The 12,925-nt window shown below is 43.6% G+C and overlaps 1 protein-coding gene across 1 annotated transcript in view; it reads left to right on the plus strand.

The window, feature by feature from the left end:
- Nucleotides 1-12,925, plus strand: part of LOC102369493 (short transient receptor potential channel 6) — a 75,841-nt gene that overhangs the window by 3,642 nt on the left and 59,274 nt on the right. Inside the window, exon 3 of the mRNA XM_025214682.1 lies at nucleotides 7,706-7,891. Within this exon, the coding sequence (XP_025070467.1) occupies nucleotides 7,706-7,891 (186 nt within the window). The remainder of the gene's footprint in view (nucleotides 1-7,705; nucleotides 7,892-12,925) is intronic.

Raw genomic sequence — 12,925 nt, forward strand, 5'->3', positions numbered from 1 at the left:
CTCTTTCCTGCCTATGCAGGGGGTCAGACTCGATGATCTATTGAGGTCCCTTCCGACCCAAACATCTATGAATCTATGAAACAGTGGCACCCTCCCTGATCAGTTTCTTGTATGGTAATATCATGCAACATTATCATACAGCTATGCTGTGGCCAAGGCAGCTGGGGGATAAGCTACTCCAGAAAAGAGGCTGATATACTCGGCATCATTTGTGAAGCAAGGGGGAAGCTGGGGCTAAATTCTGATAGTTTGGTCCCATGTATGCACTGCCTCCCCTGCAGCAGATTGCAAGGTGATGTCACACATGCTCTTGTGATTGGATTGAAATTTTATTCTTCTTGTAAGTAATATTTGCTACTGCAAGTAATATTCTTGTAGTAATATTTGCTACTGCATCCTTTATCCTTGGTAAGTTATGGTGACCTCCTATAAGACTAAAAATGTTTACAACATTTTGTAAGCAGGGGGAATAGGGGGGATCTGAGAGTGAGGAGACCAGTGAATGTGGTGTTCCTTTGATTTTTAGCAAGGCTTTTGATACAGTTTCCCACAACATTCTTGCAGGGCTGTCAAACAAATTTAAAACTGTGATCATGATTATTTGCGTGATTAAAAAAATTAGTCACAATCACTATTTTAATCACACAGCTAAAAACTCAAAATTGTGTGCAGAAAAACTCAAAATCATGGAGGTACTTCGAATGGTTGGGGGTGGGTGTGGCGTGTGTCTGGAGAGGGAATTTGTGAAGGTGTTGGGGGCTGCGGGTGTGTGTGCGGGGTTTGGAGCCCAGGGAAGAAGGTTGCCCACAAGGGGGTCTGGTGCCTGGGGAGGGGGGACCCCCGCAGGCTGTCCAATCTGAGCAGGGTCACCATGGAGCTGCCTCGGGCCTGGGGCACACCCCCCAACCAAGCACAGCCTCAGCAGCGGCGGGCTTATTTCAGCAGGGGTTCTGGATGGGGGCTAGGGGTGGGTGAGTGCGCCCTCCCTGCCTTCCTGCTGCAACCGCCCGGAGGCCATGTCCCTGCACGGACCCACTATGGAAGTGCAGGGACATGGTGGGGCTGCCTGGTGCCCTCGGGCCCCATGTTGGTGCTCACGGTGGGTTGGGAGGTCTGGCACAAGCTGCCTCTGGGCCTGCAGGTCCGTGAGCATCCTCAGTCTGGGCCCCCAGGGAGTGGTGCAACAGTGGCCCTGCACCTCTGCGAAGACAGCTGCTGCCAGCAGGCAGCAGCAGGATTCCTATGAAGTCACCCCCAACCTGATTCCCTTACCAACCTGATTGTCTTCTATGATGAGATAACTGGCTCAGTGGAAGTGGGGAAACCAGTGAATGTGGTGTACCTTGATTATTAGCAAGGCTTTTGATAGAGTCTCCCACACCATTCTTGCAGGAAGCTAAGGAAGTACAGGCTAAATGAATGGACTGTAAAGTGGATAGAAAACTGTCTGGAGCTTTGGGGGTCAGAGAGTAGTAAGCCAATGGTTTGATGTCTAGCTGGCAGCTGGTATCAAGTGGAGTGCCCCAGCTGTTGGTCTGGTCGATTTTTGTTTAATATGTTCATTAACGAATTGGAAGATGGCATAGAGTGCTCCCTCAGTATGTTTGCAGATGACACCAAGCTGGGGGGAGTAGTAGATACACTGGAGGGTAGAGCTAAGATTCAGGGTGACCTAGGTAATTGGAGGATTGGGCCAAAAGGAATCTCATGAGGTTCAACAAGGACAAGTGCAAAGTCCGACAAGGTTCCTTGGGTGAATTTGATATCTTTTATTAGACCAACCCAAATGGTTGGAGAATAGTTATTTAGCAAGCTTTCGGGTTCAAAAACCAAAAAATCAAAGTCCTGCACTTAGGATGGAACAATCCCATGCACTGCTACAGGCTGGGGGCTGACTGACTTGGCAGGAGCTCTGCAGAAAGGACCTGGGAGTTACAGTAGACAGTAAGCTGTATATGAGCCAGCAGTGTGCCCTTGTTGCCAAGAAGGCTAATGGCATACTGGGCTGCATTGGTGGGTGTGTTGCCAGGAGGGCAAAGGAAGTGATTTCCCCCCTCTATTCAGCACTTGTGTAGCTACATGTGGAATACTGTGTCCTGTTTTGGGCCCCCCACTACAGAAAAGATGTGGACAAATTGGAGAGAGTCCAGTGGAGGGCAACAAAAATGGTGAGAGGCTGGGGGACATGACTTCCGAGGAAAGGCTGAGCAAACTGGGCTTATTTAGTCTAGAGAAGACAAGACTGAGGGGGGATATAATAACAGCTTTTATCTACCTGAAGGGTGATTGAAAAAGGATGGAGCTGGACTGTTCTTAGTGGTGGCAGATGACAGAACAAGGAGCAATGATCTCAAGTTGCAGAAAGGGAAATTTAGGTTACATATTAGGAAGAATGTTCTCACTAGGAGACTAGGAAAACACTGGAACAGGTTACCCAGAGAGGCGATGGAAGCTCCATCCTTTGAGGTTTTTAAGACCTGGCTTGATAAAGCTTTGGCTGTGATGATCTAGTTGGGGCTGGTCCTGATTTGAGCAGGGGATTGGACTAGATGACCTCCTGAGGTCCCTTCCAACCCCAACTTTCTATGATTCTATGGTGAGGGTGAGCTTTCCTATGCTGCACTGCAGCTGGGCAGCACTGGCAGAGGCAGAGGCAGTGGTCAGGTTTTAGTGCTGGCCCATGTCAGATTCAAGCTTGACCATTCTGACCTATCTTCAGGAAGTGTTGCTGAGCACTCATCTGGGCAATCCTTTTTAGTAACTCCTGACTTAGCTTTCATTAATAATTGACTTGCAGTTACCACCCACTAATAAATGATAATGTTCTTAAAATTCTCATAAAATGACTCTTCAGCCCAGAGAAAGACGTGCCATTTTTCCTGGGGAGTTTTTTGAAAGGAAAACTCCTATCAGCATAGAAATTCTCTCTAGTATAATGACTTGGGGTCTGCCCTTACACACTTGGGTTTCATCACCCCCCCCATAGCTATTGCATAGTGTAACAGGAGGGATGGATGGTATCGGTTCTAAAGAGTCAAAGGTACAGGTGCCCCCTCAGGTCCCATTCTTTCCCCTCCCACAACCAAAGCATGCCTACAGCACTAGCTGTATTATTCACTCAATACAATGCTAATTTATTACACTAGAATTATCACCTCCAGCTTCTTTGTCTTCTGATAAATATTGAATTTTACAAAATAGAACAAAATCCCCCAAACTTTTAGCTAGTTAAAATAAAGAAGGTTTAAAATGTAAACGTCTGAGGCAAGAATCAAAGACCCAGTAGACCAGACAGGCAATTATTCTGGCAAGCCCAGTTCCACAATGAAGAACCTTTTTCCTTTCTAAAGTCTACACTTCACAATTCCATGTGTTAATTTTATATACATGACTATTCTCTTAGAAGTCCAAGTTAATACCTATGGGCACTTTTACACGTGCTCTGACACGTTCTGAATAGAAGGCATTGGAGCAAATTCTAGTCTGCTGGAGCGTTCTACTCCGAATGCTCCAGCATGCTGCAGCATCTCATGTATTCAGCTTTCCTGAATTTCAAAATGACATCAGAGGAGCTTTAACTAAAGGTCATCGAATGAGCTTTGGTTAAAGCTCCCCCACCACCATTTTGAAATGCAGGGCGCTGAATACATGAGAAGCTGCAGGTGTTTTAACTACAGCGACTCTCAAGAGCTGCTTAAATTCCCCATGCCCCAGGGCACTTGTTTAGGTGCCCTGTATGACTAAAGTTAAGCACCTGACAGTTTGTAGGATTGGGAACTAAGTTCTTTTCTGAGCACTCAAGTTGAATTAAAAAAAAAGATGAAACCTAAACCAGAAATACAGAGATCTTAGCTCGCTGTGCCCTATTCCCATCTGCAATGATTTTGCAAACTGTAATAAAAGAGTGTGCATCCAACACTGTGCACTTTTGATGGTTTTTTAAACTAGACTAAGATAAACAGCCCTGTCATTTTTCCTGATCAACTGAAATACAAAGTAACAACATAAATTATTAAAATCAATTAACTCTCTCTACCGTCTCCCTGACATGCTCTCTCGCTCTCTCTCTTTCCTTCTTTCTCTCTTTCATACATACAGGCAGATCCTCTCCAGCCCCTTAGATTCCTTCAGCCCTAATTTCCACTATTCCCTGCTCTTACAGGGAGCAGAAGGTAGTGTCTCCGACAAACTTCAGCTTTTTCAGATTGTGTCCATTCCAAAGTCACATGGCCATAACAGAGAGCTCATTCACTGGCACTCATTTACTTCTGTCATATGCTGAAGGGGCTTCAGTTTAGGTGGTACCTCTAGTGATTGAAAGTGCTGTGTGTTGTAGGACAATAGGTATTCTTTTGTGTTTGCCACAAGCAAAATGCATAGATAAGCTTAGCCTTTTCTGGATGCTAAAATACTCCAGAATACCATACCCAGAGCCTAAATTCAAGTAGTATAATCTCCCAAAATATACATGCAGTTCTTTAGTTGCTTTTTAAAGGTGAATATATAATTTTCATTTTGATAAAAAGCAGATGATCAGAACATATATTCCTAAACTCAGTAAAATGTTTTTTTTCTAAAATTTTCAAAATAACAAAAGATGGTAGACTTTGTAAAATGCAACTTTAATTTTTTTTGCCAATCGTTAATCACTAGATATATAAAAAGTATATATAGATCACACCAGAAGACATAAATGACACATGCCCCCAGAGGCTGTGTGGGGGGGAGGGCATGGCAACCACCCGCAGGTGGCGGTGGTCGGCGGCGGGGGCATGGCAGCAGTGAGCAAGGAGCTCCTGCAGGCAGCCACAGCATTGTTGGCAGTGGGAGGGGGTGTGAGCACTAACTGGCAGCTGACAACCACCCACAGATGCTGCCCGCGGTGTCAGCAGCAAGGGGAGGGGGTAGTGAGCAATAACCACCCGCAGGCGTCGGCAGCACTTCTTTCAGGAGGTGCATCGCCAATCTCAGGGGGTGCACGTGCAACAGTGTGAACACCCTACTCATAGCCAATGCCAGAAGATACAGACATATGCTATAATCCCATTGATTAATGTACTGAATTGGGGTTTTTCTTCAGTTTTTTTCAAGAACGTTTTACTCCATGGCTGAGATCTTCATTGCAAGATATGAGTAATTCACAAGGCCTTGTTAAGGCAGAAAGGAAGGCATAACCTTAGCTCAGGCAAGATAAGTAAAATGTGTAAAGTGACTGATTCTGAGCTTTTTCAATATTAGCTTGGAACTTCCAGGCAGAAGGAAAATACAGAGCATCCATTTCTAATCCTGTTCAAACAAACAAACAAACAAACAAAATTGATCTCATAGCAAGAAACGTGGTGGGGGGAGGTGTTGTTACTATCTGTGTATCTTTTTTTGAGAGAGAGAAAATTGGTTTATCTGCTTTCCACTTCCATAGCACTACAACTTGTCATGACATTGTTCATTTCAGTGCTTGGCTTCTGGCATCTTCTTTGTAGGGTAACTGCATTAATATTCCTTGCAACTTTATGACAAATCTGAGATGTCTAAACTAAGATGACATTATTTAAAAAAATGAATCGCAGATAGGTTTATGCAGACGTGATAGTTTATATGTGACTATTTTTATGCTGTTTGAGCAATCACCTGATTGGAATGCAATGCAAAACTGGGATGCAATCATCCTGATAATCTATTGGAGTAACATGCTGGTTTTGTGGTGGAGTGTGAGAGTACCCAGCTTTTGAAGAACAAGCATATCCTAGGGCATGTCCTCAGGGAGTAAACTTGGACCAGCTCTCCATTCCCACGGTAGTCATCTACCTTCAGGGATATTCCCAGAGGTGTTCCCAGGATACACCTGTTTCCGGAGGATGACTACCTGAGAGAGAGGGATTCAGAAGAAAGGAATAGAGAAAAGGTTGTGAGTGGGTTTATTAACTGAGGAGAGGAAAGAGGGGTGAACATGAGTCATGGTGATAACTTACTCACAGAAAATTAAATTGGATATGAAAATCAGTGACCAGGATAAAAAGCCATAGAGGTCCTCTTGCCTCTCTGGACAAAGTCCCAAGTTTCATTCTTTTATGATTTAATTTTTAGTAGAAATATAATTATTGGAAGCATCAAAGTTGATGGACTGAGGACTGAATAAATTGAAAAGGACCCTGTGCCTGTGGAAGGGGTTCTGGGAAGCAGCTATGTATATGGTATAACTTTATTAGTACACAGAGAGGTAGCTTTCAATAGTAGACGAGCTGGAGGAGCTGACACACATCAGACATCCTTCTGTGAGTTTCTATTTTTTGCCTTCTTTCCCTTTTGGGGGGGGTGGAAGATGATCATGTCATTAACCTTCCACTTATAAAAATTAATAAAAGGGTAATATGACCTCCCTATTACTAATCAATATTCTCATTATGCATCTGAGTGAGACTCTTTCTGAAATACTGTGATGAATTCTGGTGCTATTAAACGTGGATGATGAGCAACTGGAAAAGGATCAGAAAAGAACTGTATAAAGCCTTGTTATACTGTAATTTTAGGTAGATCGTGGAACTCTTAACCCTTGGATTGTTCGCACATTAACACCTTAAAGTGGTTTTAAGCACTTGTTATGTGACTCAAAGTTATGCCACTCCAGGCAGGATTACCTCTGATCTGCACTACCCAGCTCCTGTTCTATTTAGGTGTGGCCACTCCCCATAGACATGCCACCCAAGCTGAAATCCTCCAGTATCCCAGGATCTCTCAGACCCCCACCCATAAAGCAGACCCCCACCCATAAAGCAGGGGAAGATGCCTGTCCTGGTTCACCAGCCCTCTTGTGGCAATTTACAGCTACAGCTCCTAGTCCTGCCCCTACTCACCAGGCCTCTAGTGGCAAGTCACAGCTTTGCAGGTGGGAGACAGAGAAGGTTTCTAGACTATTGGTGTAACTGCCCCAAATTCCAAGCAAGCAATAACACCAAACAACACTTGTGAGGCTCACAGCCTCAGGTGCAACAAGGCCCTGCATGACTAAGGGTCTGAAAAAAGCAGTCTTCTGATGAGAGAGTAGAGGAACTCCATGTATTATCTTATCCAATTCAAAGGCTATGCATGAGTACATGGAGCAAAAATTTCTGATAGAACACAGTTCAATTTAGCAGACAAAGATGAAGTAGTTTGAAACAAAAGTTAGATTCAAAACAGAAAGCTGGAACAGTTGATTTACACTAAGAGGAATTAATCATTAGAATAATTTACATAAAGATATAACGGATTCTCTTTCATCTTGTGTTTAAATCAAGACTGGGTAACTTTCTAAAATACATGCTATAGCTCAAGAAGTTGTTAAGGGTTTGATGTAGGAACTTAATGCCATTCTGTAATCTTTACTGTGGGGAAGATCTTGCTAGATAGTCAATGCTCCCTTCTAGTCTTAAAAGTGATGTAAGTGAAATTCTCTTCTTCATTAAATTGGCGTGACTACTGATTTTTAATGGCAGCATTTGTCTGTATGTACTTTCAGATTCACGTCATGAAAAAGGTGGAAAAATAACACCTATTTGACAAGAGCTATATGCATGTACTGTGGGTGTTCTTGTTTCTCTTATGTGACCATAATGACAAACCTATTACTATCTAAATCACTCAAAGTCATATTCAACAATTGAATTTTTTTTCTTCTGCATAGTCTGAAAAGGGATGCTAATTTCTTTTTTCTTTCCCCCCTCTCTAGAATGACTACAAGAAATTGTCTGTGCAGTGCAAGGATTTTGTAGTTGGACTTCTTGATTTATGCAGAAATACTGAAGAAGTGGAAGCTATTTTGAATGGAGATGTGGAGATGAACCATAATAATGGTGAACATGGTCGCCCCAGTCTCAGCCGTTTAAAACTTGCCATTAAATATGAAGTCAAGAAAGTAAGCCACTGTATTAATAAAATAGCAGTTTAAATTGTGTCACTCCTATGAAAGTATATTATTATTCACTACGTGTAGCAAGGTAGCATTCCAGACACCCCAATCGCTATCTGAGTCCTACTGCAAAGTGAACTGGGACAACCAGTAGAAGAGTCCCTTCACCAAAGAAACTGACACGTAAATAAAGAACAGATATGAAGGATGGATGTTGCTTACACTCATACTGAAAGATTACAGTAACAGTGTTGTATTGCTAGTCAGGTATTAACATAATTTACAGGTTTTGCCCTGATTTATTTATTTTGAGAAATGAGGTAGTTAATGTGCCTTCTAAAATCATTGTATATATTTATTTATAAAGAATAATATAGTATGTTGTCATACTGACTGCAGGTTAATAAGTAAAATATTTACTGTCAAGCCTTGCCTATTTTGAAAGGCAAATACATGTGTAACATTTTCTAGTTTATGGAATATCCATATCTGTCATTGCAGCTGGTTTGTGGCACAATCTATGGTAATACAGATTTGCCAACTTTTGAAGAAGCATGGATATTAGCTTGCTCAATGATCCACATTGCTTTGAATATATCACCTGTATGTTTTGGTCCTTCTACCAGTTCCTAGTTCATTTTCTTGCCAGTTTAATGCCTTGGTCTGGATCTTGAATGCAAATTTTGTTGAATTCCTTGATTCATAAATGCAAATCATATACAAGACAGGGAGAGTAAAGCTCTAGAACATCAGAATAAGAGCATAAAGAATTTATATGTCAATAGGCCAGGGGCAGGCAAAATATAGACTGCGTGTGCCAGGCACTTTCATCCAGCCCGCCGCGTGCACCAAGGAATTGTGCCTCACCCAGGCCTTCTGCCCACGAGGGTGGAAGTGAGGCACCCACATGTAAGCATACACTATTGCGCCTCACTTCCACCATTGCAGGCGGAAGGGCCCAGCCTGTTTAGCACACAGCTTCTGGGTGGGCTGCTGCTGCCACTTCTGCAGCCCCCAGGGACCTGCTCCGCTTCCCTGGTCTCCCACTGGCAGCAGGTAGAGAAGAAGTGGGGGTGAAGCTGCAGCTGGGCAGGAGCACAGAGCCTGTGCCCGGGTGGGTAGCAGCAGCACAGAGCTCAGCAGGGCAGCATGGGAGGGAGGAAGGGAGGGAGGGAGGGAAGGGGGCCATGGGGACCTCCCTACACTCCCTCCATAGTGCACAGCCCTGATAGGCAGTGGCTGCAGCAGCAGGAAAGGGCACTCAGATCACTGGTGCCTGGCGGGGTGCTGCTCCGGCCAGCGCTGCACATCACTGTGAGGGGCGCAGCCTCCACCGGGCAGTCTGTATCACTGGCATTCCCTGCCATGCAACAGTGGCACAGGAGAGAAGCCCCAGGCTCTGGAGCCAGCTGCCTTCCCCGCCCCCCAGGGGAAGGCGCCTGGGGCTCCCTCCCATGCCACACAGCCCCAGAGGGGAAGACAGCCAGCTCTAGCACCTGGGGCCCATACTGCGCAAGTGCACTTGTATGGTGGGGAGCACCAGCAATACCAACTGCCCCCATGGAGACTGTGCCCCTCACCGCAATGTGCAGTGCTAGCCAGAGCCGTGCCCTGCCAGGCACCGGTACCCTGAGTGCCCTCGCCTCCTCCTGCTGCTGCACCATGGCAGGGGTACAGGGGCATCCCCACACCCCCCACCCTCTCTCACACCCCACAAATGCCACACACCCATACCCTGCTCATATATACACAACCCCCAACATTAAACTATGTTCCCACACATTTCTCCCATGCCTCCTCACAACCCCCCCATACCCTACCATACACCCCCCACCATATACACATACACATGCCACACAACCATACACACACACACAAGCAATACACATCCCCCCTACATATAGACACACCCCACCATACACCCCTCACACACTCCACCATACACACACAGAACCCCCCCCCACAATATACAATTATTATGAAATCACCTCATTGATTCCTGGACTGATCAAGCAGTGGTATCTTTAACATAATGATAAATAGTCTATAATCATTTGTGTTTAGAATGTGTACTGTTCAAGTTGTTATTCTGATGATGGCTCATGCAGCCTAGTGTGAATATCTGTACTTGTTTGAAATTTAAGTGTTGAAATAACAGGTGTATAATTTGAAGTTTAAGGTTAGCTATCAGCACAGTAAATGACTGTAGTGTTTAGAAAATCCTTTTATTCCATACTCAAATCATTATACCCTTTCTGTAGAAAAAGCCATTTCTCTGTAAAGAAGCAAGGATTTCTTAGGGCAGTTTCTTTTGTTGGACCAGCTGCATAGTTGGGATACAGTTAGACATGCTTTCTAATGCAAGACATTTTTCATCAGGTCTGAGGAGTGAAAACCAGCACAGCATAATAAAATACAGTTGGAAGAGGGGGGAGAGACATTCCCAGGGGTAGCAAACAGTTAGCAGAAGAAAAGAAGCTGATTACTGGGAGATCAAGGCCTACAAAAGGGAGAAGGGTCATTATCACCTTTCATGTGTGGGAAGAATTCAGGAATCAGGTAGGTTATAAAACCAATATGTACTTGCTGTTAACAGTGTTACGGACTTGGTTCTTAGGATCTAGCGAGCTTATAAATTTTTGTTCCCAATTTCTCCTTTTAAAGGTGTTAGGTACATTTCTTTTGAGCATGATAGTGAGGTCAGGGAGGGAGTGGTTGTTCTATGAGAACTGTGCTCTTAAGAGTATGTGTCTCCCTGTCCTTTATCTTTTCTGTGAGATTTCATTGTGGTGCATAGCTGCTGTTTACTTTCAGTCACATAATTGCCATGAGGGAATTTGGTGCATTGAATTGGATATATCACATTGTGGGAAAGGCGTGGATTTTGATGGTTTTGTTATGAAGGATGTTGATTGTAGTAGAAGTTGAGCTGTCTAAATGGGTTAAGCATTTCTTGCTAAGGCAAGGCTGTGTCCCACTTGATGTCTGTTCAGCTTGTGATGGTGATTTGGGCAAGGCTAGGGAGTTTTTTGGAAGCTAGGAATGGAGAGGCTGGGAATATTTCTTTCAAGGTCTGATCTTTGTCACATGTAGACTCAATGGGTGCCTACGCACATGCATAGAGGCTGCTCCAATGTGTTGTAATTACAGTGTGTCAGAGCAGACTCCATTAATCAAGTCTCCTGGAGTGTGGTAATTATCACGTTGTGTGTATCACGTCCATGCCACCATTTTTCAGTGCAGGGACGCTGAAACACATGAAATACTGGGCTCTTTAATTAGAGTGGCTCCAAGATCCACTTTAATTAAAGTGTCCTGTTCCCCAGCTCCTGGAGCACGTGTATAAATGCGCAAGTTGTTTGATTATTTTTCTGATTGGTTCCAGAGGAGGATGGTATTTGAACACCAGAAGTGTGTATTCACATTGGGTTTTCCTTCTGTATAGTAATAGATTACTTTGGGGTATTTGGATAGTTCTTTCATATGCATAGTCTGATTCTCTATTCAGTGTTTTTGTAAAAAGGAATATTTTAGGCTGGGTATCATGAGCAGGGATCTAGTTAAATTGCTCTAAAACAAAGGAAAACTTGTAGGCCTCTTGCAGCACCCAATGCCCTTTTTGCAGCCTTTTCACAGTGAGCCCCCCCCACCGCACTGCTGATTGACCAAGGTGTCCCAGCAACCCTGCCTCTCATTGCTGATTGGTGGAGAGGGCTTCCCTTCATGTGCCCTCTCCCCCCCCAGCCTGCTGCTGATTGGCAGAGAGGGCAGGGCTATATGAAAGGCAGCCCTGCCCATCAGTCAGCAGCAGAGGGAGGAGTGGGTGGCTGTCATCTTGGGTGCTCCCCTTCATGCCAGCAGCTTCTCTCCCAGTGATGGGCTGTGAGGCTAGGCTGCAGTGGCTTCTGGCTCCCACTTTCAATAAGTTTTCTAGGATGATTCTGTGCAAGATTGCAGAAACTGCCGTTTTTCACAGTTTCCATGAAAATTGCGAAGTCACAATTTGAGTTGGTCTTTAATCGTGAGTGTTCTCCTGAGAGCAGGTGTGGTATCTGAGGGCCTGACTTGTGAACATAAGTAGAATGGTCCATGGGTTGTTGTTTTTTTGTATATGGTGGTTTGTAGGTGTTTTTTTATTGTGCTGTGCTGACTTCCACAGACCTGATATTTTGCATTGAAAGTCTTGTCTGACTCTATCCCAACTATGCAGCTGGTTCAATAAAGGATATCACCCTAAGAAATCCTTACATCTCACATATTTCCTGGACCATCATGGCTACAATTTCCCTCTAACACTATTTCCATTTCCATATTCTATTTCCATACATACATTTGAAAATAGGAATTGACATCTATATGTTTCTAAGAGACATGCCATCTTTTTACAGAGTTTAAATTGTCCTCCAGTCCACTTTCAATTGTATTTTCATAACAGATTTTCCTGGTAAAAGTCCTTTGTGAAAACCTGAAGTATCATGGTTACTGGCACCACAGGGGTAACCCTGCAAATTGTGATTTCCTGAAATCTTTTGCAACATACTGATGGCAACTTCCTAAACATATCAACATGAAGACCTGTTCATGTGGAAACACTCCATAATGCCCCATGTTACCCCATCTTTAACCTATATATTAACAGATGATGAATACAGCAATGATGATGCAAATGATGATGAATACAGTGAAGTCTAGAGCAACATTCCTATAGATTTTAATAGACTTCAGATTAAAAGTGCTCTATTAATATGCAATCATTTCATAGTATTCTCACTTTGTAAGAAAAACACTTAAACTGTGAATAGAGCAATCTTTTAGGAGGTCATTTATTATCATTTTTTCATTTCATATTTCTATTAAATTATATAAACCATTAAAATAAATCTGGGATGAAGATAGAAGCATAGACAAATTAACTGTTGAAATATAGTTGATGTTAGGTGAGTATACTTAAAATCATTATGCTTCAAGTCAAGAGATGTTTTGTTTTGGGGTTTTTCCCCCCAAAAGAATTTTAACCAGCTAAACTGGATCCATTGTATA

The sequence above is a fragment of the Alligator sinensis genome, unplaced genomic scaffold (genome assembly GCF_000455745.1).
Source record: "Alligator sinensis unplaced genomic scaffold, ASM45574v1 scaffold40_1, whole genome shotgun sequence".
NCBI lineage: Eukaryota > Metazoa > Chordata > Crocodylia > Alligatoridae > Alligator > Alligator sinensis.